At 40.4% G+C, this 23,467-nt stretch overlaps 2 protein-coding genes across 14 annotated transcripts in view; one reads left to right on the top strand and one right to left on the bottom strand.

Moving 5' to 3' along the window:
* The window catches only part of GIGYF2 (GRB10 interacting GYF protein 2), a 75,577-nt gene that overhangs the window by 32,136 nt on the left and 19,974 nt on the right, over positions 1-23,467 (top strand). For 8 of the 13 annotated variants that reach the window (XM_041414353.1, XM_041414354.1, XM_041414355.1 and 5 more), the window contains 5 exons: positions 17,075-17,254; positions 21,889-22,106; positions 22,195-22,354; positions 22,432-22,632; positions 23,108-23,298. In XM_041414353.1, coding sequence (XP_041270287.1) covers positions 17,075-17,254; positions 21,889-22,106; positions 22,195-22,354; positions 22,432-22,632; positions 23,108-23,298 — 950 coding nt within the window. The remainder of the gene's footprint in view (positions 1-17,074; positions 17,255-21,888; positions 22,107-22,194; positions 22,355-22,431; positions 22,633-23,107; positions 23,299-23,467) is intronic. The other 5 variants (XM_041414362.1, XM_041414359.1, XM_041414357.1 and 2 more) reach the window with 2 other exon arrangements.
* Positions 3,232-11,474, bottom strand: KCNJ13 (potassium inwardly rectifying channel subfamily J member 13). The gene is given in 4 exon segments (XM_041414370.1): positions 3,232-3,854; positions 4,676-5,156; positions 11,305-11,429; positions 11,432-11,474. Coding segments are annotated over 4 exon segments (1,272 nt in total).

The raw sequence follows: 23,467 nt of genomic DNA, 5'->3' as shown, positions 1-23,467 counted from the left end.
ATAGAGCTCTGGATTCAGATTACATAATTTACTGCATTGCCAACTTTTTAATGTTCTTTGTTCTGGATGATCCCATTAGAGAATTATTAAGAAAGCAATTATTTAATCACTTCTGGGTATTTGTAATGGAGGACAATGCAAGATCTCTCAATTGAAAATCAAGAGATTAAAAAAGTAATAGAAATTTAACAAATACTTATTTCTCAGATATGTCAGTATGCTGTTCTTAAAAATTAATGATTGCTTTTTCAGTGCTCACAGCAGTTTGTGAGGTCACATTTGACTGATTCTCAGCATAAACAGTGTCTGTTCCTGGTTTCAACATGCAGATTGAAGATGCACAAAGTATTTGCAAGTTTGTTGCAGATTGTCACAGTTCTGACAGACTTCACTTAGAACCCAGATTGTATTTGGAAGGCTGAGGCCATTAGCAAAGAAAATGAGCAAGTTGCTTTCTTGAGCATGCCTGTCTCTTCACAAAAGCTGCTTAATTTTCTGTGCAGCCTCCTGACTAATACCAGCTTAGTAGCTGAAGGGATTTCATTAGTTACCAGCAGTTACAAACTGGTAGTGAATAATTGTTACGTAGTTTAAACAAATCTGTTAGTAGTTGTGGAACCTGGTTGAGTTCTGTTTTATGTGTGGGTTTTGGTTATGTTCAGAAGACTTTTGAATATAAAAGGTGTGTTCAAGTGGCTATAGAAAGGATGTTGAATTTCTTTGAATCATGCTTTCCCTCACTCTGCCTGGCTTGTTCTCCTGCCATGTCTTGCTGGCAGGAGTTGCATTCACAGAAGGTTCATCACTGGTTTGCTCTTGCTGTACTAAAGCATGGAGTGCTGTGTTGGTGCATCAGAGCCCATCAGCAATTTTCCTAGGTTTCTACTCCAATTTGGGCCATGGCATATTTCCAGTACTTTCAGACATCCATGATTGACCAGTTCTCTGGAACTGTAAAAGCAATATTAATGTATTTATTGCCATTGTTCTGAAGTAACTGCACAGTTCTTTGTCTAATTTTCCTCTGCAGTATCATTCAGTTTTACATTCCAAAAAGTAGTATTTGATGATTGCATTTAGCATATATTAACAACATTTTTTTTTCTTTATACTTGCTGTTGTACTTCCTTTTAAACCAAATCTGTAAAAAGGGAATGTTTTAAAACCAGGACAACTTCAAAGTATTGAGTCATGTAGAAATCAAAAAAAAACAGCCCACCTTTGATTAGATGTGAATTGAAATTAGAAATAGCTTTGTATACCTTTGGCTCTAAATCATGAGATTATAGACCCATTTGATATATGGGAGTAACAATGCCTCACCCAGAATGTTGTGAAACAATATTCAGTACCTCACACAGAATGCTGCCCTATTTCAGCCTTCACATGGGAGTCTGTTTTACTGCTCTTGCACTGGTTTTTAATTTGTAGGCCTCTTATCAATGTCTTAAATTAATAGAGAATGTGGAAAAATTGCAAGGAATACTTAAAAATTATTGGTGTTGATACAAGGGTGGAAAAGGGTTCTTTAAACTGTGTATGAGTCAATAACTAAAAAAAGGGTGATGAAGAGGGATGAAGGCAGTGTAACTTGATAGTGTGCTGCTCTCCAAGCTCCACAATAGTCATGAATGTTTGTCCATAGAATTAAGTTTGGAAAAGATTTTGGGAGTGTCTGTGATAAATCTAATCTCTCTGAGGTCTGCAGGGGGGGAAGGCAACACTTGAATTATTTTGGAATGAGAGCTCAAACAAAAATGTGGCCCTTCTGCCTCATTCCATGACTGTGGAATGCTTCTGTGGGGTGACTCCCCAGACTGTAAACCAAAGTAGCTTTTGCTGACCCCTTTGTGTTACGAGCACACTTCAGTCAGCAGCTTTGTGACATGAGAAGAATTCAGTTTAAGCTATCTCATCAGATACCTTGAGACCATTTTTCCTGCTGCTGACCACTTGGTTGACATTAAGAGGAAGTAAATTTGGTAATGTCTTATACTGTTGTGGAAGTTGCTGTTTATGCCATCTGGGTTTCTCGGAAAAATCTTTTACCTTTGAAAGGTAGCTTTATTTTAATTCTACTTGAGTGTTCAGGTATGAACACCTAATAGGCACTGCTTTTGTTGAGAGCTTGGAAATAGTTCTCCATCATTGTGTTTTTCCCTTAGCATCTTCAATTATTTAGGAGCTTCAGAGTGGTGTCTTAATTTGCAGTAGGTTTATGAGGCACTTAAATACAGAAGTCTCGTGTATAGTTTGTTTTAATTTTTTATTTCAAAATTGATTCAAGTGTCTCTAAATATTTTTTGTGCTCTGTGTACAGGCAAAGATTGATGTTAGAAAGCATAAAATATCAATGGATGCAGTTCTACTTCTCATATATATAGTGTTTCCTTCTGGGTCAGATAATTGAAACAAGTAGCGCAAAGGTGAAAACATGTGGCTTGTATGGGCCTTTAAAAAGTCCCCTGCATTCATTCATTAAAAATAGTCCTTTTTTTTCCACTGCTGAATAATTTATTCAGTGTTTTCAAATAAGAAAAAATTTCCATTGCAGTATTTGTCATATACACCCAGATTTTTTGATAGTGTCTTCACAGACCTGTCTGAGAGCAAGATGCTCTCTTACTTGGCAGAATGAAGAACTGCACTTAGGATTTACAATTTTGCTTAATAAGCACAGCCGGTGTGCTGTTCACTGCCATGAGAGATTGGCAGGACTTTGAGCCATCTGAAACATGATGTAAGTCTGTATTCCCAGAGTTAGAATGGCAAAGCTAGGCTTTTGGATGAACAGAGTTACTTATACCACAACTCATGTATTCACTGGATGACCCCATATTGTTTTCTGCTTTTGTTTTGTTGTCCATTTTGTCACAAGCTGGTTAATTATGACTTCGGTCAGCTTTGGGAGTTTTGAAGATCTCTTCTTTCGGGGTCAGTGCGGCTTTAATCATAGTCTGGTGAATTCAGCAGATAGCTCTTCTAATTTCCCAAGAATTAGCACTGTGATTCAGGCACCTGACTTCATCCTGGGTGGTTAATACAGCCTCTCCTCAGTTGGCAGACACATTCTCTTCACTCTGTATATCATGTTGTAATCAGAAGGATGGGACTACAAGAGAGAGATCACTAGCAGATGGCAGGGCAGGCAAGGAAGTAAGTTTTTAAACGGAACCCGCAAGTTTAATGTAATAATAATTAAAAAAGCACAAAGTTCAAGGTCTGTTATCTCTACTCTGTGAGGCCAGTCTCAGAGAGCTGAAAGCTGTCGATATGCTGTCCATTGATGCGGATCTCCTTGTCAGTCCTTTTTGGACTCCTTGAGTCAGGTGCAGCTGGGAGCTCAGGAATAGTCTTGTCAAAATTCTCCATCTTAGTCTGGTATTCGCCTTTGGCATTGCGGGCCAGCAGGGAGGCAAAGCGGTGGTACACCAGGATCTCTGAGGGGAGGTAGGATGTCCTCCTCTGACACGTTTCTCCTGTGCCCTCCTGCACAGCTGACAGGAAAACAACCAGCTCAAAGTGGTGAGGAGCTTCTCTTTGAAGGAGAGCAGCCAGCGGGCTGGATGCAGTGATGGAGTGGTAGTAGGTCAGTGGGAAAATGAAAAAAGGACACTCGTCTGCAGTGACACTGTCCAGGTGAAAGTCAATGCTAGTTTGGTGCAACTGCCCACTCTCTTGTTCTTGGTACAGTATAGCAGAGATCTGGACACTGGTCAGAGGGCTGGAGCGAGTGTTGGCCACCTGGAACATGAGGTGTGGCTTCCCCTCGCTGTGTGTGACCACGGCGGAGCGCGAGAAGCGGATGGAGAGTGCCCGGTTCTTCGGGCGTGCGATCTTGGCCACGAAAGCACCTGGGGCATGGGAAAGAGCAAACTCAGTGTGAGCACAGGGCCTGGGCTGGCTCCCTGCAGGTTTAAAGGGAGCAGAAACAGACTGAGGCTGGAAAGACTGTCTTTGAAAACTGTTTGGTTGGTATCATACTAACCTGCTTTTGTTTAAAAAAGTATAGCATTCCTAAAATACTTACTTTTCTAAATTATGTTCACTTATTCATATTTGGAAGGTAACTGTATCTGTAAGGAGGCTGTTAGCTTGTCCCGACTTGCTGTAATTGGTAATAGGAACTGATCTTGCTATGTTATACTGTAGAAGCTCTTTCTAATACACAGTAAACTAGCCTGTGTATTTTCAAAGTATTTTGAGTTACTTTAAACATGAAGAATATTTTAAATAACTTAAAATACCTCAAAATACCTGTGACATTGTAAAAGCTTTCGTTACATTGGGTACTGGGGAATACATAAACACTGAGTTAAAGATCAATGAAGATAGCTCAGCTAGATGAAAGTGTACCTTAAAAATCAAAACAAATTGACATTAAATATTTTAATGATATGGTAATAGCTGAGAGAATTATATGTAGTGATCCACCACAAGTATTTTCCAATTAATAGTGAAACTCTTAAGTCCAGATATTGATAACACCTAATTTGACTTTTATAAATTAAAGGTGTTTAACTTTTAGTACTACATAGCTGAAATCTTGTCGTCCTTGTAGTTGCTACCTTAATTGTTCTTTCATATATCCAAGTGAACAGTATTTATTTCTAGCTCTATTCTTAAATCCAGTTGTTACGCCTATTGTGTGTAAAGATGGAGTAGGGAGGATTACCTGTGAGGAAGGCTTCTAGCATGAGCCCCAGGACCATCTGGATTGCCAGCAGTGCAATGGCACTGGGACAGTCCCCACTTGGGAACATGGTGCCGTAGCCAATCGTGAGTTGTGTCTCCAGCGAGAAGGAGAAGGCAGCTGTAAAACTGGTGATGTACTTGACACATATAGTGTGGTTGTCAGGTGGAGCGTCATGGTCCAGCTCCAGGTCCCCATTCATCTCAGCCAGCAGATACCAGAGCACTGCAAACACCAGCCAGTGAATGACAAAGGAAGCTGAGAAGACGAGCATCATCCACCTCCAGCGCATGTCCATGAGTATCCCCCACACGTCTCGCAGGTATGCCACGCCTCTGCCTTGGGCACCGGCCATCTGGAACGTGCTGTGTCCATCCTTGGTCACCAGCCTCAGGTATCTCTGAGTCAGGAGGGGAGCGCTGGATTTGGTGTTATTGCTCTCTCTTGTATCTGTCGTCATCTTCTAGAAAGGAGGAGAAAGGAGAAAAAGTGATACAATGCCATGTATTTGTATTTTGCCTAATGTTCACAGCTTCTGACACATCAGCAGGGGTAGAAATACTGCAGCCAACAAAGGAGGGCTTATACATTGCAATCCAGAGAAGATTAAGTCAGGAGCCTGGAGAGGAATTTACCACTGTTTGTGGTAATACTTTGCTAGAAAAGATTAGGTTTAAAAATCTGACTACTTCTCAAATTCTCCCTGCTTAGCTGTTTAAATGTAAATTTCGTACTTTACCTTCCTAAATTTACATTGTAGTCACATGCTTTAATTCTTTAGGGGTGAGTGGGATGGGATTAGGCATACTGTGTATGAAAAGAAATTGAGTTTTGCTGATTATATCAGATTTAGTTTAGAACATAGTATAATAATTTACTGATGCTATTATGAATACTATTAATAATAATATAGTGATAAGGAAAGAATGATTATTATATTATTTCTGTAACATTTATGCATTTTAGGGGAATGCTGTACTATAGCTACTAGCCCTTTCTGACTCTTCTAGCTCAAGAGTTGTCTCCTGTCTGCACCCACCATGTCCAGTTAAACAGAATTAGAGTATTCAGGGCAGAGCTGCTTCTGGGAATCTGAGGCTGTTTATGTAAGGATCAGGTAAAAAGAGGGCAAGAGAGCAATTCAGAAAATACACTGTGACATAATTTCCAGCCTAGTCTGCCTGAGCAGTGCAATTTTTATTAGTGACCAAGTAAAATAGGACAGCAAGCATATGAGAATTAAGGTAGAATTGCAGATATGGGAAGCAAAATGGATATCTGTAGCTATTTGGCATATTAGGCTCCTTTGTTTGTGTTTAAACCTCATTGTGGAATTTGCCAGAGCTGGTGAACGTGTTTTGAAAAGACAGTGGTCACTCAAACCCATACGTTTTATAAATACTGTATGTTTAAAGTTCATCTGGGGCAGATTAAAATTAAGTACAGGTTTGTGTAAAATAGAGACTTCATGAGGTGTTCAACCTGTTTAAAGAAGGTTGTGAGGAAGCTTTTTTGTAGAACAAGAGAATTAAACAATACCTGTGAATTCTGCAAATGATAATTATATATGGTGTGTTTAGTCAGTTTTAGTTTCCTATCAATTTTGACTTTTCTTTGAATGATGGTGTTTCATTTTCTTGCATTTTTCATAGAGGAATTGGGTTTTTCCCTTCCAGCAGTGCCATCTTAGTTTTCTCTTGAAATGCATTAGAAGTAAGGATCCTGAGATTCAGAATGAATTTGATAGGTGAAAATTTGTAAGTGCCATCTTAGTTTTCTCTTGAAATGCATTAGAAGTAAGGATCCTGAAATTCAGAATGAATTTATGATAGGTGAAAATTTGTCTTGTTATCTTTGATCCCATAAACCAGCAGTTTACATGACTGTTTGCTTAATCTCCAGCCAAAATTAAGTCACTGCAGAAGATTATCTTGTGCTTTTTCTTGTGTTAAATGCCTACCGAGATATGAAGATTGACATCACAGTGAATACTTAGTGAATTTTTTTTTCTTTTCTCAAAACCATCCAGTTCTTACTTCTATCCATGCTGTAGTCAGAGGGAGATAAAGTAGATGATGGCCTGAGTGGAATTTGGTGGTTTTCCCCTTGTTTTCAATTTTCCAGTTCACACCTCCCAGTAGGAATATTTTGAAATCATTCACTGTGTCAGAGACTTCAGTGGACTTAGCGAGGTTCTCCTGGTGTATGGTACCAGGCTACTATTCTTGGGGGATTTTGGTTATATTCCTTCCAGTTTATAGCATGACCCCCCACATTCACTAAGTTGGCTCTTCAGTCTGCTGCATAGCTCCCTGAATGGCAGTTCTCACTTTTGCTGTACAGTAACCTGAATGTAATTACATGTATTTCAGTAATCCAGTGATTAGTGACTTGTCTGTAGAGCACAGTCCTTGCGTTAAGATTTAGATGAGACCTTGTGGGGGTCTTGAAGGAGCTGGAAAATGGGCATCTCTGGATGCAAAGGATGATGGGGACCATGTTGAAAATGAGCTCTGAACAGTGCCTTGGTTTATCAGAGTAAGCAGCACTCAGAAGAAACACTCCTTGTTTGAATAGAGAACACTTACAGAACAAAATGCCTCTGAGTGCATCATGCATTCAGAACAAACCAGCAAACCAACAAAAAACCCAAAACAACAAAACACAACCAAAAGCCAAAGCATGTGGTTTTCTGTAAATTCTTGTGGTAGTTTGAGGGCAGGATCTGCTTTGTAGACTGTAAGCTGTATGGGTTTACAGAACAAATAGATGTTGTGGAAATGGTTCTGATGCTGACTGATTGGTGACACAAGCTTTTTTTGTGGCATTACATACATTAAGAAAACAAGGAAAACATTCTTAAGATGGTACATATTTTTTGGCTGTGCTTCAGATCTTCACGTGAGTGCTAAGGCTGTGTGTTTGAACACTGCAGACTTAGCAAATGCTGTCAGCATTGTGGGATCTCGGATTTGTTGTTTAAGGAGCTTTTGAAGGTGGTGATTAATCACTTAATGTTGTCTCAAACTCTGAAGAAAATCAGTCAGGTTCTTTGGGATTTTTTCAATGGGGGAGGATTGATTCCTGACAGATTTTGAAGGTACTTGGAAAAAGAGAACCTACATTAGCTCCCAGCAGCACATTTCAGAACAGTCCTGTGTCTCTGCTCCTTGAGACTCTCAAGCAGGTGAATTTGCCTTCTGAGGTTAACCAGGTTATGCACTGGTACACTGGTCTGATGTTTCTTGTCTAAGACTGTTGAAAATGTTGGTTCTCTATTTCAGTGGCAGGGATAGCATTGGAAATGTGTAAGTGTGAGTTGCAAAACCCCCTTTTTCAAGCACTATTGATGGAATAAGAGCCACAAGCCTTAGCTTCTTGGAGTGAGAAAAACAGATAAGAAACTGCAAATAGACACTGAGAGCAGTGCAGTTGGGTGTGAGTAAGAGGCAAAAGAGTAACTGCCTGGTGGGAAATAGTTTACCCAGGCTGGAGGATCAGTCCTCTGTATTCTCAAAAGCAGAGGCAGCTTAAGAGCAGATGTGACTTTGAATTTAAAAAGTGTTAATGTCTCCTTTCCTAGCCCATAGTAAAAAAATACAAATACCTTATTTTCTTGTTAGTGATAAATTAATGAAGTTACAAAGTACAATTTGGACCACCTGATTGAAACCCCTGCCTGGCATGGTCCTTGATGACCCCTATTAATCCCTATTTCAGTGTGTGTTTTAGGAAAGACATTCAACTTGGACTTGAGAAGTAAAATTCTGTGTTTGTTGGAGAATACTTGTCTCTGCTATAACATACATGCAGTGTTTCTTAGCCAGGTTTGTCCAGGGATCTCTCTCAACACCCTTTATGCTACGTTATTTGGTGGGTTTTGCTTTTTCTGGTTCCTGACTTAGGCAGCTGTTGATGGAGCTTTGGGGTGTTTCTTGTACCTCCATTTCGCAGCTGATAGCCCCTGACTAGAAAGACAGGAACTGTCAGAAATCACTTTCCTGAACCTCTTTTGGCATGCTGACCAGTCCCTTATCACACATTTGCTGTGTGTAATCCTTCCTGTTCACCTTCCCTTGAAAGCTAAATTATCACCAACACCACTGTCAGTCAGTTCTTAGCTTTTTTTTGGTTTTCAGTCTTTTTATCATCTTGTCCCTCATCCTGGCTTCTTTCTTTTATGCGCTCCTCTAAGACAGATCAAGGTAGGGTGAGTACTAATTTTTTTAAAAATCACAGATTCCTTCTAGCAGTGGGACAGGTTCTAAACTGACCTGGCTGGCTAATGAGTTATGTGTGATAAAACCTTGCCCAACAGCTTTAGGATGTTGCTTGCATTTCTGAAATTCATGATCGAGCCTGTGGCTCTCACATGCTGTGCCTTTTTGAATTGAGCTCTTCTTCTTTGTGTTGTAACAACCTTTATTGCATTCCTATTCCGTGCCACCACATTGATTTCCTCTCCTTTCCTCTTGCTTAGCTGTTTCTTAGGACTTGGGTAGGATTGCAGGGAAACTCATTGGCAGCATTGCCTTCATTTCCATTTGCCTTCTCAGTTGAAGGCATTCACAGTGACACTTGCAGCTTGTTCTCAACCTGATACACAAATGCATCTGCAACCTTTTGAGGAGCCTGAGTGAGAAAGTATGTTCAGGGGAGACTTCCGCAGTGTTGTCCTACTTGTGCAGCTTCTAGTCTTAACAAAGTCTGTTCTAATTGACCTTGGAAGGGATTAGAAACAGTTTATGCTGTGCTGCTTCGTTCTGACATGAAAGTGGTCTTGAGGACTTGCTGTTTTCTGGGAGTGACTGCAAAAATTGCTTATAACTGCAGCATCATTCCAAGATTTGCTGGAATCTGTGTGGTGGCATGCCCCTGTGGGGATGTGTACATTCCTTGTTTGCTTGGCCTGGCTTTGCATGATCATGTACAAGCTTCAGATTTAAACCTTGTCTGCTCTGAGCTGGGATTGTGCAGGTCTGTTGCTGCCTCTGCGCTTTGCAACAAGAACAAATTAAGATTATGATTTTTAAAGGCATTTTTTGGTGCTATTGAAATGGCTATTTTATGTGGATTTATTTTTAGATTATTGTGTATTTTTTTTAGACTGAATGGCCACTCTTGGAGATGCTCTGGTATTATTATTAGGAAATGAAGGTTTTTTCAGTATGGATGAAATTAGTGGATCATATAACTTACATTAGGGAACAGTCTTAGAAATGTAGGAAGTAATTCAGCTTGAGAAGCTGCATTGGTTGAAAATTTATGCTTCTGTTGTGAGTAGAACAGTTAACATTTCAAACATATTTGTCCTTTTGGTTTTGTAGCTAATGCCTCATTGAGATGAATGGAAGTAGTTTGTGACAAAAGTGTTACTTCTGAGCAGTGTGCAGAATTAAGATAAGCTCTCTGGACTTGTTACATTTATAAGTAGGTCTTGTTAAAATGGAAACTTGAATTTGTTCGCCGCAAGTTAGTTTTTTCACAGCGAGTGCCGTAAAGGATAGGATGTGAGAGCTCATACTTTTGACTTTTTGTGACAGTTTATTACTAAATGCACTTTAAAGAAAGAGGTGGTAAAATAGGAGAGTATGTCTCCTTCTATAGTACAGAAAGTAAGGCTGCTTATATACTTGATTTTGGGGAAGCTAAATAGTGCTCCATTTTATATATAATGTGTTTTCGCATAACTTCTCTGAGGATCCATATGAACACTAATTCTTGATTTTGAGGTAGCACCTGAGTGGACCAACTAGTCTGGCCACTTTTGGAGAAGCAACATTTAAGCAAAGTTTTAGTAAAGGCTGTAAAATATTCCAGTATATATTAAATCCTTATAAAGAAAATTAAATGCAGAATTAAATATTGGTAACATTGATAGTTACCAGGGAGGGTTTTATTTGATGTAAAGCTGCAGTAATAGAAGTTTGCTGCCACCCTTTTTTAGTAGAACTTGCTGTTTTTGAAGAGCAGTCCTGCCCTGTGTGATGCAGGCTTTCCCATGGCTTGCCTAGAATGGCTGGGTTTTGCAGGACCGTGGAGCTCACTCCATGTCTGCATGTGGAGTCCTGGGCAGCAGTGCCAGCTCACTCTGTGTCCATAAGCACAGGCATGAATGCATTGATTGAGAACTGTTAATATCTGAGATATAATTGGAGATGGTAACAGCAAATTTGAAGATGTGAAGCTTGTTTCTTTTAATTTGTGATGGAACTGAGTGCTGCCTTATGAGTACAGTAAGGTGAGGATGTCTTTTTCATAATTCTTAGCCAATTTCATGACACCCACCTGCTGTAGCTGGAGCTTGCAAATGCTCCCTCTCTGCAGGGCACTTTTCTCAAAAACTTTCTGAAAAAATAGTGCAAAAAGACTTTGGATTTTCTCTGTGTGCTCTTAGGACTCTGGTCACCTGAGAGAGCATTTTCTTCTTTTTGAGGGGGAAAAATCAGCAACCATTTTGTTTAAGGTGATATTTAGTTTAGCAAGTCTTTGAAATAAAATTCTCTGTCCTGAAAAGAACTTTGATTTCTTTGATTAAAGAGTGACAGAACAATTTAAATTGTACAATAAGAAAAAAAGGAGGGAAAAATATGATGGTTTTGTGTACTTACCAGTCTTCAGAGGGTCTTTGTGCAGGAGGAGGGGATAACCTGGGCTCCAGGAGAGGGACTGCTCTGGTCTGGTGTACTGGTCCCAGCACTAGCAAGAAACTTCCCACAAGTGTTTGGTAAAGATTAAAAAAAAACCCCAAAACCTTTAAAAATGGGTTTGTATGTCTCATTCCTGTGTTTATATGCTGGGGGGATTGGTTTCCCTCTGAAGCTGATTTGATTGGTCATTTTGCCTGCAGGGGGGCTGGTTGGCTCTGATCATGTGGAAAAGAATGCTGGTTTGTTAGGAGCATTTCTTTACCCAACACAAACTCTTAGCTGCCAAGGAGAAATCCTCAAACACTTACTTGGAGAAAGGGTGCCTTCCTCCTCACCTCCTTAATCGAGATAATTTTTTAGGTTTGTAGGACCTAAAGTTTTGCATGAAAGTTCAAAAGGCCAAAATTCCCTTGGAAAAACTGAGTGGCAAAGTTCCCATATTGCTGCTGAAATCCCACACTGTTCACTGATACCATGGTGAACTACTGTTCATTCGGGTGAAGAGAGAGACTCTTGTGTCCCACTGCTGCTCCACTTCTTCCTTTCCTGTTGGGTCCCAAGCTCTGGAGTGTGTCTGGGAAGGTGGATGCAGCTCATGGTGCAGCCTGTGCTCTCAGGATGCTGTTGCTGAATTGCAGCCTAATGCTGCTCAGAAGATGTAGACCTGGCCATTTCCATCTCCACATTGCTCCTTTGTGAAAACATGGAATTAATCACAGGATTTTGCTAAAGCCTAGGAATGAAACAAGGCAGATTAGGTGGCTTGCTGATTCCGTGTGGCAGATGAAACCACTTTTGCTTAAGCTGTTTGCTCTTTCACTCATGAAATGAGAGGAGTTGTTGAGGGTATGTCTGAGTGAGCAGCTGTGCAGAGTGGTCAGTGTGCTTCCCTGCTGGACCAGCTCTGAGGACAGCTCTGGAACACAGTACTGGTTCACTTTTTTTTTTTTTATCCCTTGGTGAGCTGCTGATGTGAGGGCTTTGACTGAACGTCAGATGTAAGAGGATCTGAGAAACAAAGGCTGTGGTTGTTTGCAGTAAAACTCCTGAAGGCCTGCTGGGAAAATCATTAATGTAGACTTTCCTGCTTAGGAAACAAAATCCTCCCTATTTTTTCTTCTTTAACCTTCCCCCAACCCTAAATTGCAAAACATTAATTTTTTGCTTCATTAGAATGGAACATTTTAATACATGTTCAGGCACGGCACTGAAAGTTGATAGGCATAGTGTGACTTTGAAAACCAGGGCAAATAATGTAGTGCCAGGGGACTCCCAGCAGTGTGACAAGGCTGTAGGATGGTGTGACTCGCCCTTCACCCTTCCCTCCACTGCAGACAGCCTCACTTAGTCACAACTAGGATTATGGTTGCAAACAGTATTTTCTTAGAAACCATCTTCTGAACTGTAGAAATAATTTGCTGTGTGGTCACTGGTTTTCTAATCTAACTCAACTGAATGAATTGGAAATCTTTACACAGTTGTATAGCAGGTGAAATTAGGTCCACTGTGTGTATTTCAGGTGTGTTATGGAATTGAACTCTTGTTCTCATTTGAATCTATTGGCTCACTCACACTGGTGACCATAGATAATGGCCAATTTTGTGAAAAAATATGGGGTTATATTTGATAGTATGTTTTTGAGACCTGCTGTTGAGATTGAGATTTTATGCAGAGAGATCGAAAATTTGAAGCTAGAAGTGGAATTCAGAACTTCTGATCTGTCACTGGGAGTCACTTTATGGTATTTGTATTCCTGTGGTGTTCCTAGCATGTCCAGTAGTGTTCCAGTGAGAAGGTAGTCTTTCTCTAGAAGGATCATCTTAAGGACATTTATTTTATTCTTCTGTAAAATAAACTAAGCAATTACACATTTAGGCAAAGTTATTTCAGTTCCTTTAAAACCACTGACTGCAAAGGTTTTTATTTTTATCTTCCTCTTGAGAAATTATGTGGCAGGCAGCAGAGAGAAGAGAGCAAGTCCAAGTACTTAATAGACTCTCCTGGTCCTTACCCCTCTAAAGGGCAGAAATGGCAGTGCTGTCAGTCATTGCTTTCCTGTTTGCTCTTTCCAGACAGCGAGGGTGGTGTAGGAAACGTGGGCTGACAGCCTGGAGAACAGAAGTTATTTGCCATTCTGTTAGCAAGTCCTCTTCATAAGCGCGTTGCCAGGGCCGCATCCCCAGATCCAGTCTTGTTCTCCACAGTCAGGATCCCTTCAAATCAGTGCTGCACAGCTGTGAGCTTTTCTGGCTGGATAGCACTTGGCTCTGTCTGAAGTTTGCTGTAAACACCATTGCTGGCTGTGTGACAGGCCTGAACAGAGGTGCCCTTTTACTGCTCCTTCTCTTCAGGAAGTCCAGTCAATTAGTCCAAGGCAAAACCATAGATTGCATTTTAGTTTCTTTCGTCCTTAAAGCATTGCCAAGTCCTGACTCTGTGATCTAAGTAATTTCAGCTGAAATGATTGTTCTCAAATCTAGAAACAGTTTGCAAAGAATATGCTGGCACTTTATAAGTTACGAATTTTGATGTAATCTGTAGGAATATTCCTGTATTCAGTTTGTCAGTCTGTCACTTGGGTAGCTTGATTTTTCTGGTCCTTAACCTGTGACTGGTTTGTGTTTGTAAAGAACCAGTTTCTTGGCTGGTCTGTCTAATCTTCAGGATCATCTAATGCCAGACCTGTTTGGACACATACCTTGTTCTTTGATGCTTGCTGTGATGTTCTAGAAAACTGAAGTATGTCATGAGACACTGCATTTTTTCTCTTAATTCCACTGAATGTGGCATCAGAACAGTCTTTGATGTGACACTGGAGTGCTACTCTGCTCGGAAAGGTTTTGGAACCACAGGTGATTCCATGCTCAGATAAATATAATACCGACCCCTTATATTTGATTTTTTTTCATTTCTACTTTTGTAATGCCACAGAATCTAACATCAGAAGAGCGGCAGGGTCCCACTAGAGTCTGATCTTGGCAAACAGCATTTGATGTTTTGTAACCTCTGCAGAGATGTGTTTCAAACACCATTTTCTGCAAATTCAGCATACAAAACCTGACTTTTATAGTTCAGTTCTTGGGAGCAGAATCTGCTGTCCTAAGGACTAACAGAACCTGAGTTTGCCTAAAGCATGAGTAGATGTGCAGTGGAGCTAAAACCTGGATATACAATGGCAAAGCAGACTATTCTTTAAGTGACCTTTTCTCCTAAATGTTTTTGGGAGAGTGGAACAGGACCTGTGAGCTGAGAGCTTGTCCGAGTTAAAGAGCAGTCTCCAGAATCAACTGAACCTACAATGGAAGTTCCCTTTTTTTCCCCTTAATTGGTAGAGTCTAAAATCTCTCAGATTAATGTTACTGAATAAGTGTCAAGTAGTAGCTGTGAGTCTTTATGAAAATAATAAATAAATCTGTAAAAATATTACTTCTCGTGTCTCAAAATAGTGATTCAAATAACTTTTTTCTTTTGGTAACTGCTTTCTTAAAAAAAAACCTTAATGTCTTGTGCTGCAAAATGAAAAAAAGTTGCATCTCTCTTCCTCTTTCTAGCATTTTAAAAATGAATTCAGAAAGAATGAGGCACTTTCCTTGTTGTCTGGGACTTAGGCTCCCCTGGTCTGTTGGTTTGCAGCTGTCTTCTGTGCACCTCTCTCTGTGTTTTACTTCCAGCTGACTCAGCTCTGTAGCTTTGCCTTTTGCTTTTCTATTATGGGAAGCCCATCCAAGGAGCAATGGTGAGAGGCTTCCCTGCACTTTTTGTTACTGTAGTCTCCATTTTTTTTTTTAGATACCGAAAATATAAAACAAAAAGAAAAAACAAAACAAAAAATAATTTCCCAGACTTAGATGTTTCTGTCTGGCTTGTTCCTTTCCTGTCTTTTCTGTGAAGCACGGGAATACAGAATGTGGCTGACCTTCATCTGCAAAGATTTATCCATTCCAGATCAAAAGTTGCCAGCATCACATGTACCAAATGAAGAGAGTTGAGTGCCTCCAGCAATTTTGTTTTATCTGGAGTATTACCAGAGACTCCCCAAAATACACTGTCTGCAGATTGTTTTGTTTCTCAAAGCCCAGCAAATCCAGAAGTGATCTTCAGCCAGATGCCCCCTTTAGTGAAGTGAAGGTGTAACTGGGTTATACTTGGCTTCACAGCTGACATTGCCTGTTGGTATGGTGCTTAACTTTAAATTAGGTACTGGTGCTGGACTTCATAAACTAGCCAGTGTGCTTTAGCTCTTCTTATAGGAACAACGTAAGGGAAAGGTATTCCAGAAGAATTAGAGCTGGAGAAAGATAAATGTTTTTTCCCTCCAGTGTTTTGAGATGGTGGAGAAGGGATGTCAGTTCTTCCCCGAGGTGCGTGCAAAGTAGGGAGCCAGTGTGTGCTTCCTGTCTCCAGAGTGCAGTATCTCTAGCAGGAAGAATTTTCCTCTTCTAAACAGAGGTCTGATATGCCACATAATTTCAGATCTTCTTTATTTCCTCATCTTTTTCATGGATTGTTTTCTTAGCATCAGACAATTTTTTCGTTCTCCTATGCTTCCTAAACAAATAAGTTAAAAATGTCTCTTTCTACCCCAGGAGTCTTAGTACATGATTGTACTTTCTTTCGTTTTTCCCGTCTAAGAAAGCAGGCATACTAAACAGACTTCACCAAATAACATCTTACATTTTTAGGTTTTAGGACTCTTAAGAAGGATGATTCAGTATACCTTCCTCTAGTACTTGAAAACTTTTCTTTTTATAGATAACACCACAATTTCAAGTTAACACTGGGTAATAGTACCAGTGAAGAAATGACATCACTGTTGTTCCTGTGACAATTGTGGTACTACACAGCTGAAGAAACCTATTTCAGTGATGGGCTGTCTTGTCAGGGCAAGTCAGCAGTGGAAGCAGCATCTGTGTTAAGCCTTGGCATACTGGTGTATGACTTGGAAATCTTGGTGTATAATGTGGAGTCTTTTCTTAGAAATATTTGTATCATTCTTTTCTGACACAGTTGCTCTTCATAAGTACTTGAGGAATTTATGTTTTGTTTTAAATATAACATAATGTACATTGGGAACTAAAAGACTATCCTGTCTTCTAAACTTCTAGTAGACCTACCATTCAGGCCAGGCATAATTGCTTCTAGCCCTTCATGCACTGACCTTGGCTCTCCAGAAGATGGATTCACAGCATGATGTTAACATTGCTAAGTTTTTTCTCATTTATTCCCCAATGCTACTTTAAATTTTCAGTGTTTCCTAATAGTTAGACTGCTGTATGTTGGATTAAATAAATAGATCTCACCTTCTTTTTATCACAGAAGTAGGAAATGTGTTTGGTTTATGTAATGTTTACATTGTGCTCCCATTTAACTTGAGACACCTCATGATAAAGCAGTTTATTCTTTTTCTCTGCACACTTTTGCCTTCTTTCTGTTACGTTTCCCGACATCTCTTAAACTGCCTTTTCCTCCTTTGCCTTTCCTATCCATGTTCTAATTACTTATATGCTTTGCTTCCTTCTGGATTTTTTTTTGTCTTTCTATGCCAAGGTTTATAGGCACCTGGATTTCTTAAATCTGTGTCATTTTTCCTTCTTGAATTTCTATTCCTTTCCTAGGTTCCTATAACCACTTCTGCATTTTTTGCCTCCAAGAGAGCAAGATTTCAACCCTTTTGTATTTCTGTGTTTCTAAAGACAGGACACGTATTCACTGGCCTGTGTTTTCTTTGCAGTGAGACCAAACTTTGAGGAAGGTGGGACAGTGACCGCAGGGAGGAAACACGAATTTATACGCTCTGAGAGCGAGAACTGGCGCATCTTCAGGGAGGAGCAGAATGGGGAAGATGAGGATGGAGGCTGGCGACTGGCTGGGTCACGGAGGGATGGGGAGAGGTGGCGTCCTCACAGTCCAGGTGAGAGCAGAGCTGGGCAAACACACACCTGTGGTTACAGAGAGGGCAGAGGCCATGAGGAGAGGGAGGTACCACGTTCAGGGAAAAATAAATTCATGTAGTCTTGGGCATTGAATACTGTTCTGGCATGTGTGAGGCTCTTGGTCACTAAATGTTTAGCATAAAATTGCATGCCTTTTGTTTTCCTTTTAGCATCTTCAGTACCCTTACGTATTTAAGGGCACAATACTTTCCAGGTGTGCACTTGTCTGTATTGTGCTCCAGGTGTGTATGTACCTGGTAAAATAAGGGGTTTTTAGTAGTACTGTTTCTTTGTGACTGTGACAGTGAGGGGACAGAAATCACCCACATTAGACAGCATACCTAATGCTGCAGTGTGACACTGACACTAACCACTCTGGTCATTGACCACTTTGTAGTTTTCCAGATGTGTTTGCAATGCCAAGAAGCATCCTTGGAAAATCTCAAAATACGTTGCTCTACACCTTTTGTAATTAGTAAAAGGATATCTTGTCTCAATGAATTTCAGGCACCTGTTTGGTTTCACTCTCCCCTTTCCAGGCCTGACAGGGCAAGTGTGTTCACTTGTTTTCCAGAACTGCATTGCTGGAATTGCGGGAAAAATACAAAGCAGAGTTTGGTATTTCAGTAGTAAGACTGAAACATATTATAGGTTTTTATCCCTTCTTTTTGGAAAAGATTCAGTCATACCTGTTGTGGGATCCTGGGTTTGTCTATCTTTTGGCTGCAGAAGGCTTCTGGAGTACCAGGAGAGGATTAGGCTTTTCTACTGTTACATCTTGGTAGAATAGTAAAATTGTTAAGTTTGGAAAAGACCTTTAAAGGTGTTGGAGCCCAACCACTGACCCAGCACTGCCAAGGTCACCACTAAACCACGTCCTAAGTACCACATCTACGTGGCTTCTAAATGCCTTCACCACTTCCCTGGGCTTCTGTGCTAATGCTTGACAACCCTATCAGTGAAGAAATTGCTCCTAATGCCCAATCTAAACCTTCTTTCTCGTAATGCTAGGGGATAAGTTCCTCCCTCCTGGGCGTCCTTTGCTGCATGCTAAACTTGATAGGAAAGCAAAGAAAGCACAGGACACTTTTGGAGCTGAGTTGGACAATTTCTTCTGTTCAACAACAACAAAAAAAAAATCTCAGTCACCCTTGCAGTGGCTCTGTTGCTACTTTCAACATCCCAGAGTTTCAGTACAGTTGGGAGCAACGATCACCTCTGTTCTGAGCCTTCTTTTCATAGCTGTTTATAACTCTGCTCTCAAACAGCTGTTCTCTTGTACTAAAATTTAGCAGTGAGCCCAAGGCTTGACTTATCATATGTTTTCTATTTAGAGCAAAGCTAAAAGGCGAATTTTGAAGAATATAATTTTCTTTTCCCCAGTGTTTGGTCACAGTTGTTGATCAGACACTGCTGCTTTGTTATCTAGTTGAGGCAGCATCAGACCAGCTACCTCATGATGCAGCATGATACTCAGGAGTGGAGTGTTCTGTGAGTACCAGCCTGCATGCTTTAGCTTAAAAGGAAGAGTAGACCTCAAAGTTCAGAAGTTCATTCAGATCTTGAACTTTTTTGGAAGTTCTGAGGAAGGTTTTGAAAATTTGTCTCAATTCTGTCATGTAGATTTTGCTTATTTGAATTTTCAGTGTAGTAGAAACGAACTGAGCTTCCTCTACCGAGTTTTAGCAGCTATCATTGAAAGCTTGTTCTAAGACCTATGTGAATCTGCAGAAAAGTTGATAATTTTGAGATAGCCTGAGCTGACAGCTGTATTGTCCTAGTTTCAGCTTTCATCAGAGGTGTATTTGATTTCTCCTCTTAGTAGTAGCCACAGAACTATCAAAATGGTTTAAATCACATTTTTGCTTTAAACAATGACCTTAAATCAAATTGGCGAGGTTTAAGCTACTTCTTTATACTTATTCTGGTGTTAGGTAATAGTACAGTCATATGTCCTGCTAAAAAAAGAAGAATGTCTTCAGAGGACTGTTTTCATTTGTTTAGTTGGTCTTTCCTGTGGCTTGTCTCTGTGTACTCCCTGCTAGGATCTTTACACTGACTTTAGTAACTGCTAGAAGAGTGTGATTACAGATTTAGATTCACTGGCTGCTTCAAAGTTTTGGGGTTTTTTTCTTTTAATTTTTAATTATGTTTTAAAATTATAGATGTCTAAAAACCCCCTCACTGTTGTTACAATTCTTGCATTCATACAGTGATTGCCTTTAAATTTACAAGGCCAAGTCTGTTTTGTCAGAAACATATACAAACCTGTTTTGGTCTCAAAACTAGTGACTGATCTATAGATGTTTATGGTTTTGGTTACCAAGTCAGCCTTAAGGAATAGGAATAAGTTTTTCTTGACTGGAATTTCTGATATGATTTTGTGTCTTTGCATAAATAGCTCTTCAAATTGGTCTTCTTCCTGAGAAGCATTTGAGAGAGGCCTTAGGCTGTACTTTCATGTAAAGATTTTTTAGTTGCTGCTTAGTTTGAAAGGCTTTTCAAATTCATCTTGATTCAGTCCACTTTCAGAATCAGGTGCTGTAATTCAACTAGAGTTGAATTTTTGGGCATTGTTCCTTGCCTTTCTTAAATATCATGAAGCAACTAAAGTACATTGGAGAATTTTGCTCCAAAATTGAGCAAAGTAAGAACTAGGTCTAGATATAATACATGACCAAAAAAGTGTACTATTCCTTTAAGTGTTCTGTTTAGCATTTAGTATTCTTTAGTATATATTTAAAATTTCACTGCTGAGTTAGAGGAGAACATGTAACTACTGCCTAGTGATAGTATAGGGCTGAACTTAAAGCTGTGTTTGTGTCCTAACTGCTAGCTAAAAAACTTCAGGTAAGAATTCAGGTTTATCTCTCCTCTTGGCTTGCTTTAAAGGGTTGGCAGCCTGATATTTCAGACCTGAATTATGGCCTATATTCTAACTGGGCTTTTACAAACACATTTTGTTACTAAGAAATGAGGGCATGGCTCTGCTACACTTATATCTTTTTGCCTCTCCACATAGCTCTGAAAATGTGGGAGCTGTAAAGGGTGGTGTGACTAAATCTCTGCAAGTAGACTAAATGGTTTTTCATTTGAGCTTTGAAAGTACTTGGGCTTAACAAAGTGCTTAGAATTCACCTTCAGAAACCACATTTCTGGGTCTCACTCTGAAGAGCTGCACTCCTGGTATTGGCATGTGAACTGTGGAAAAATACAGGCTCCTCTCAATGCAGGCTCCTCTCCCCTGCTGGGAGCCCTGACATGGACGTGGCTGCTTGTAATGAGGAGCGGTCTGTCCAGGGACTCAACCAGAAATGCTGTCTGCTTGTCAACAGCCTCTCACACTTACATCTCTTTCCTTAATAACATCAGAAAGATTGCCTCAGAACATTGATTTGATGGTTTAATACTGCTTTCTTTGCGAGGCATAACTAGAAGTGTAGGTTAAGTTATCCTGTGGAATTATTTGCAAATAAGCATATAGGGAATGTGAAGGCCTTGTTAAAGCATAACATTTGTGTTTCCTTGGTAAAATTTAAGATTGAAGTTCAGAATGTTTCTGGAAATAGTTTTATATTTCTTGTATTTGTGAGACCTAGGTGGATTTTTGCATGGCTGATATTAATAGTTAGGGTGTTAAGGTCAGTGTGGAAACATTCATCAGTCATGAAACAGGACCACGTTTCTCCCCGTGACTGTGATTTGGGCTTTTTTGGTAGACATTTGATACTGAGAGGCTGCACTGATTCTGATGCATAGGTTGTTGGACCAAAAAAAAAAAAAAAAGTACTTTTTTTTAAATCCAGTTAAGAACAGCCACCATGAAAAGCTCTGAGGTGTCTTCATTTTCCTTTGCACCTTTGTGATAAAGATGGCTTGTATTTCATGGAAAGCTGTGCACAGTCCTTTCACTCCCAATTTGTTTTCCTTAGCAGACAGCTCTTTACAGCTTAAATAACATTATTGCACTCAGAGGATTTGAAGCTTGGCTGAATGAAGGTGTCTTCTGAATATGAAGTTTATACATTAATTGGGAATGCTCTCCCATTTCTTATCTTCCCAAGTGTTGGTATTCCGTAGCTAAAAAAAAAAAAAACCATTCAAGAGACTGACCAGTCCTTTCAAAGGTATTTGAACAGTTGTCACTCCATTTTTCATGTATATGCACAAAAGCATATCTGAGGGCAAGAGGCAAAAACATGGGTGTTTTGTTCAGGATGCAACTTCTGCAGTGCCCCTGAAGGAAAACACAAAATCTTACACATGTAAAGGTGCCCCACAAAAGACTTAAATCAATGATGGCAACTAGTGTTGCTTGTCTTATTTTGGTGCCTGTTCTAGATTTTGTAGCCAAGCTTTTTTAACCTTATGTGGTTTTTAATGATTATTCCACAGTTTATAATGTGAGGATATACAGTGGACAATACTTGAGAGTGGACAATATTCCTGCTTATTGGCAAGATGCTCCTTTTCTTTGCCTTGTCCTTCAAGTTGCCTGGTTGTAGGCAGGCTGTACTGAGTAGCAGCTTTCTGAATTGCTGTCAGTGTCCTTCCCCCCGTTGTGTGAGCACTGCCCCAGGACTGTGTGGTAAAGCTCCTTTCCCTGCCTTAGACGGCCCTCATTCCGCAGGCTGGCGGGAGCACATGGAGCGACGGCGGAGATTCGAGTTTGATTTCCGGGACCGAGACGACGAGCGGGGCTATCGCCGCGTGCGCTGCGGCAGCGGCAGCATGGACGACGACAGGGACAGTCTCCCTGAGTGGTGCTTGGAGGATGCAGAGGAAGAAATGGGCACCTTTGACTCCTCTGGAGCGTTTCTCTCTTTAAAGGTGAAAAGCTGCTTTGGGCCCTTGGGTCACTTGGTGCAAATGCCCTGTGATGTCAGGTGGGTTATGGATGATCGCGTTGACTTTGCAGAAAGTGCAGAAGGAGCCGATACCGGAGGAACAGGAGATGGACTTCCGGCCTGTGGAGGAAGGGGAGGAAAGGTCTGATTCTGAAGGGAGCCACAATGAAGAAGCCAAAGATCATGAAAAGACCAAGAAGGAGGGGGAGAAAACAGAAAGAATAGTAGCAGGTAAGGGCGACTTCTTCTGCAACTGTCAGTGTAGAATTTCTGTTAACTCAGTTACTTAGAGCTGTGCTTCGTTACAGAAGCAGTGGAAGAAGCAGCTCAGGCGTCATCTCCAGCTGCCAGGTCAGACACCCCCCCGAAATCCCAGCCTCCAGACCCGCTGCAGACAAACCTTTTTGAAAGGAAGGAAGAGTCTGTGCCAGAAAGAACAGAAAAAACAGAAGATAAAGAGAATCGAGTGGAGAATACACTGTCAGCCAAAATGTCCAACAGAGGGGAAGGTAAGAAACCTGACAGATAAATTTAGTAAGTTTCCATTACTCACTGTGAATAATTCTGGCCCCTTAAAAGAGGCAAGGACTGGTGATGGAAAGCCAGAGTTCACCACTTGGTCTATAAAAACAGGATTTGTTGGATATGCCGTCTCAAATGCTTGCAGTGCACTGGTACTTCACACTGAAATGTGGTCCAGAGAAAGATCAGCTAGTTGTGGATGTGCTTCAGTGTGGTACAGCAAATGTGTGTGGCCTGGAAATGGGATGTGCTCAGATGTGCCAAGTTCTGCATTGATAGAACTAAACTCTTCCTTGAAGTTAGGCTGGGTACCTGTGCTGTAAGCAGTAAATTCAGGAAGATCTGAAAATACTTTTGCTTTGGTGCTAAATTTGAGCTGTTGAATATTCTCTGCATTAAGTTTTTAAAAGTAATTGTCATTTATGTAAAAGATACTGAACTAACTTAAACATTTTTCTTTAGATTTGGCTTCTCTTGCTCAACCTTTGCCACAGATTTCTGCAGACACAGCTGCTTCTGCTCATCTTTCTCCTCCTGTTTCCAATTCAAATCCTGCTCTGCGGCCAGTTCAAACACCTGTCACAGCTGCTCCAGGCATGGGCAACATTCCCACTGATACAGATGATGAAGAGGGCCTCAAACACCTAGAGCAGGTAAAATTTCTCTAATTCCTTTGTTGTTGACAATCGTGAGACTGGAGGAATGTGGAATGCAGAAAATATTTGAAGCCCATAAAATCAGAAATGCAGCTAAAGTTTACACTCCACAATGTATACTGAGAGCTGTTTCTCTCTTTTTTTTTTTTTTCAAATAATTCAAGCT

This window comes from Onychostruthus taczanowskii, unplaced genomic scaffold (assembly GCF_017590055.1).
Source record: "Onychostruthus taczanowskii isolate IOZ18803 unplaced genomic scaffold, ASM1759005v1 scaffold45, whole genome shotgun sequence".
In the NCBI taxonomy this organism is placed as follows: Eukaryota; Metazoa; Chordata; class Aves; order Passeriformes; family Passeridae; genus Onychostruthus; species Onychostruthus taczanowskii.
This window is presented reverse-complemented; position numbering and strand designations above follow the sequence as displayed.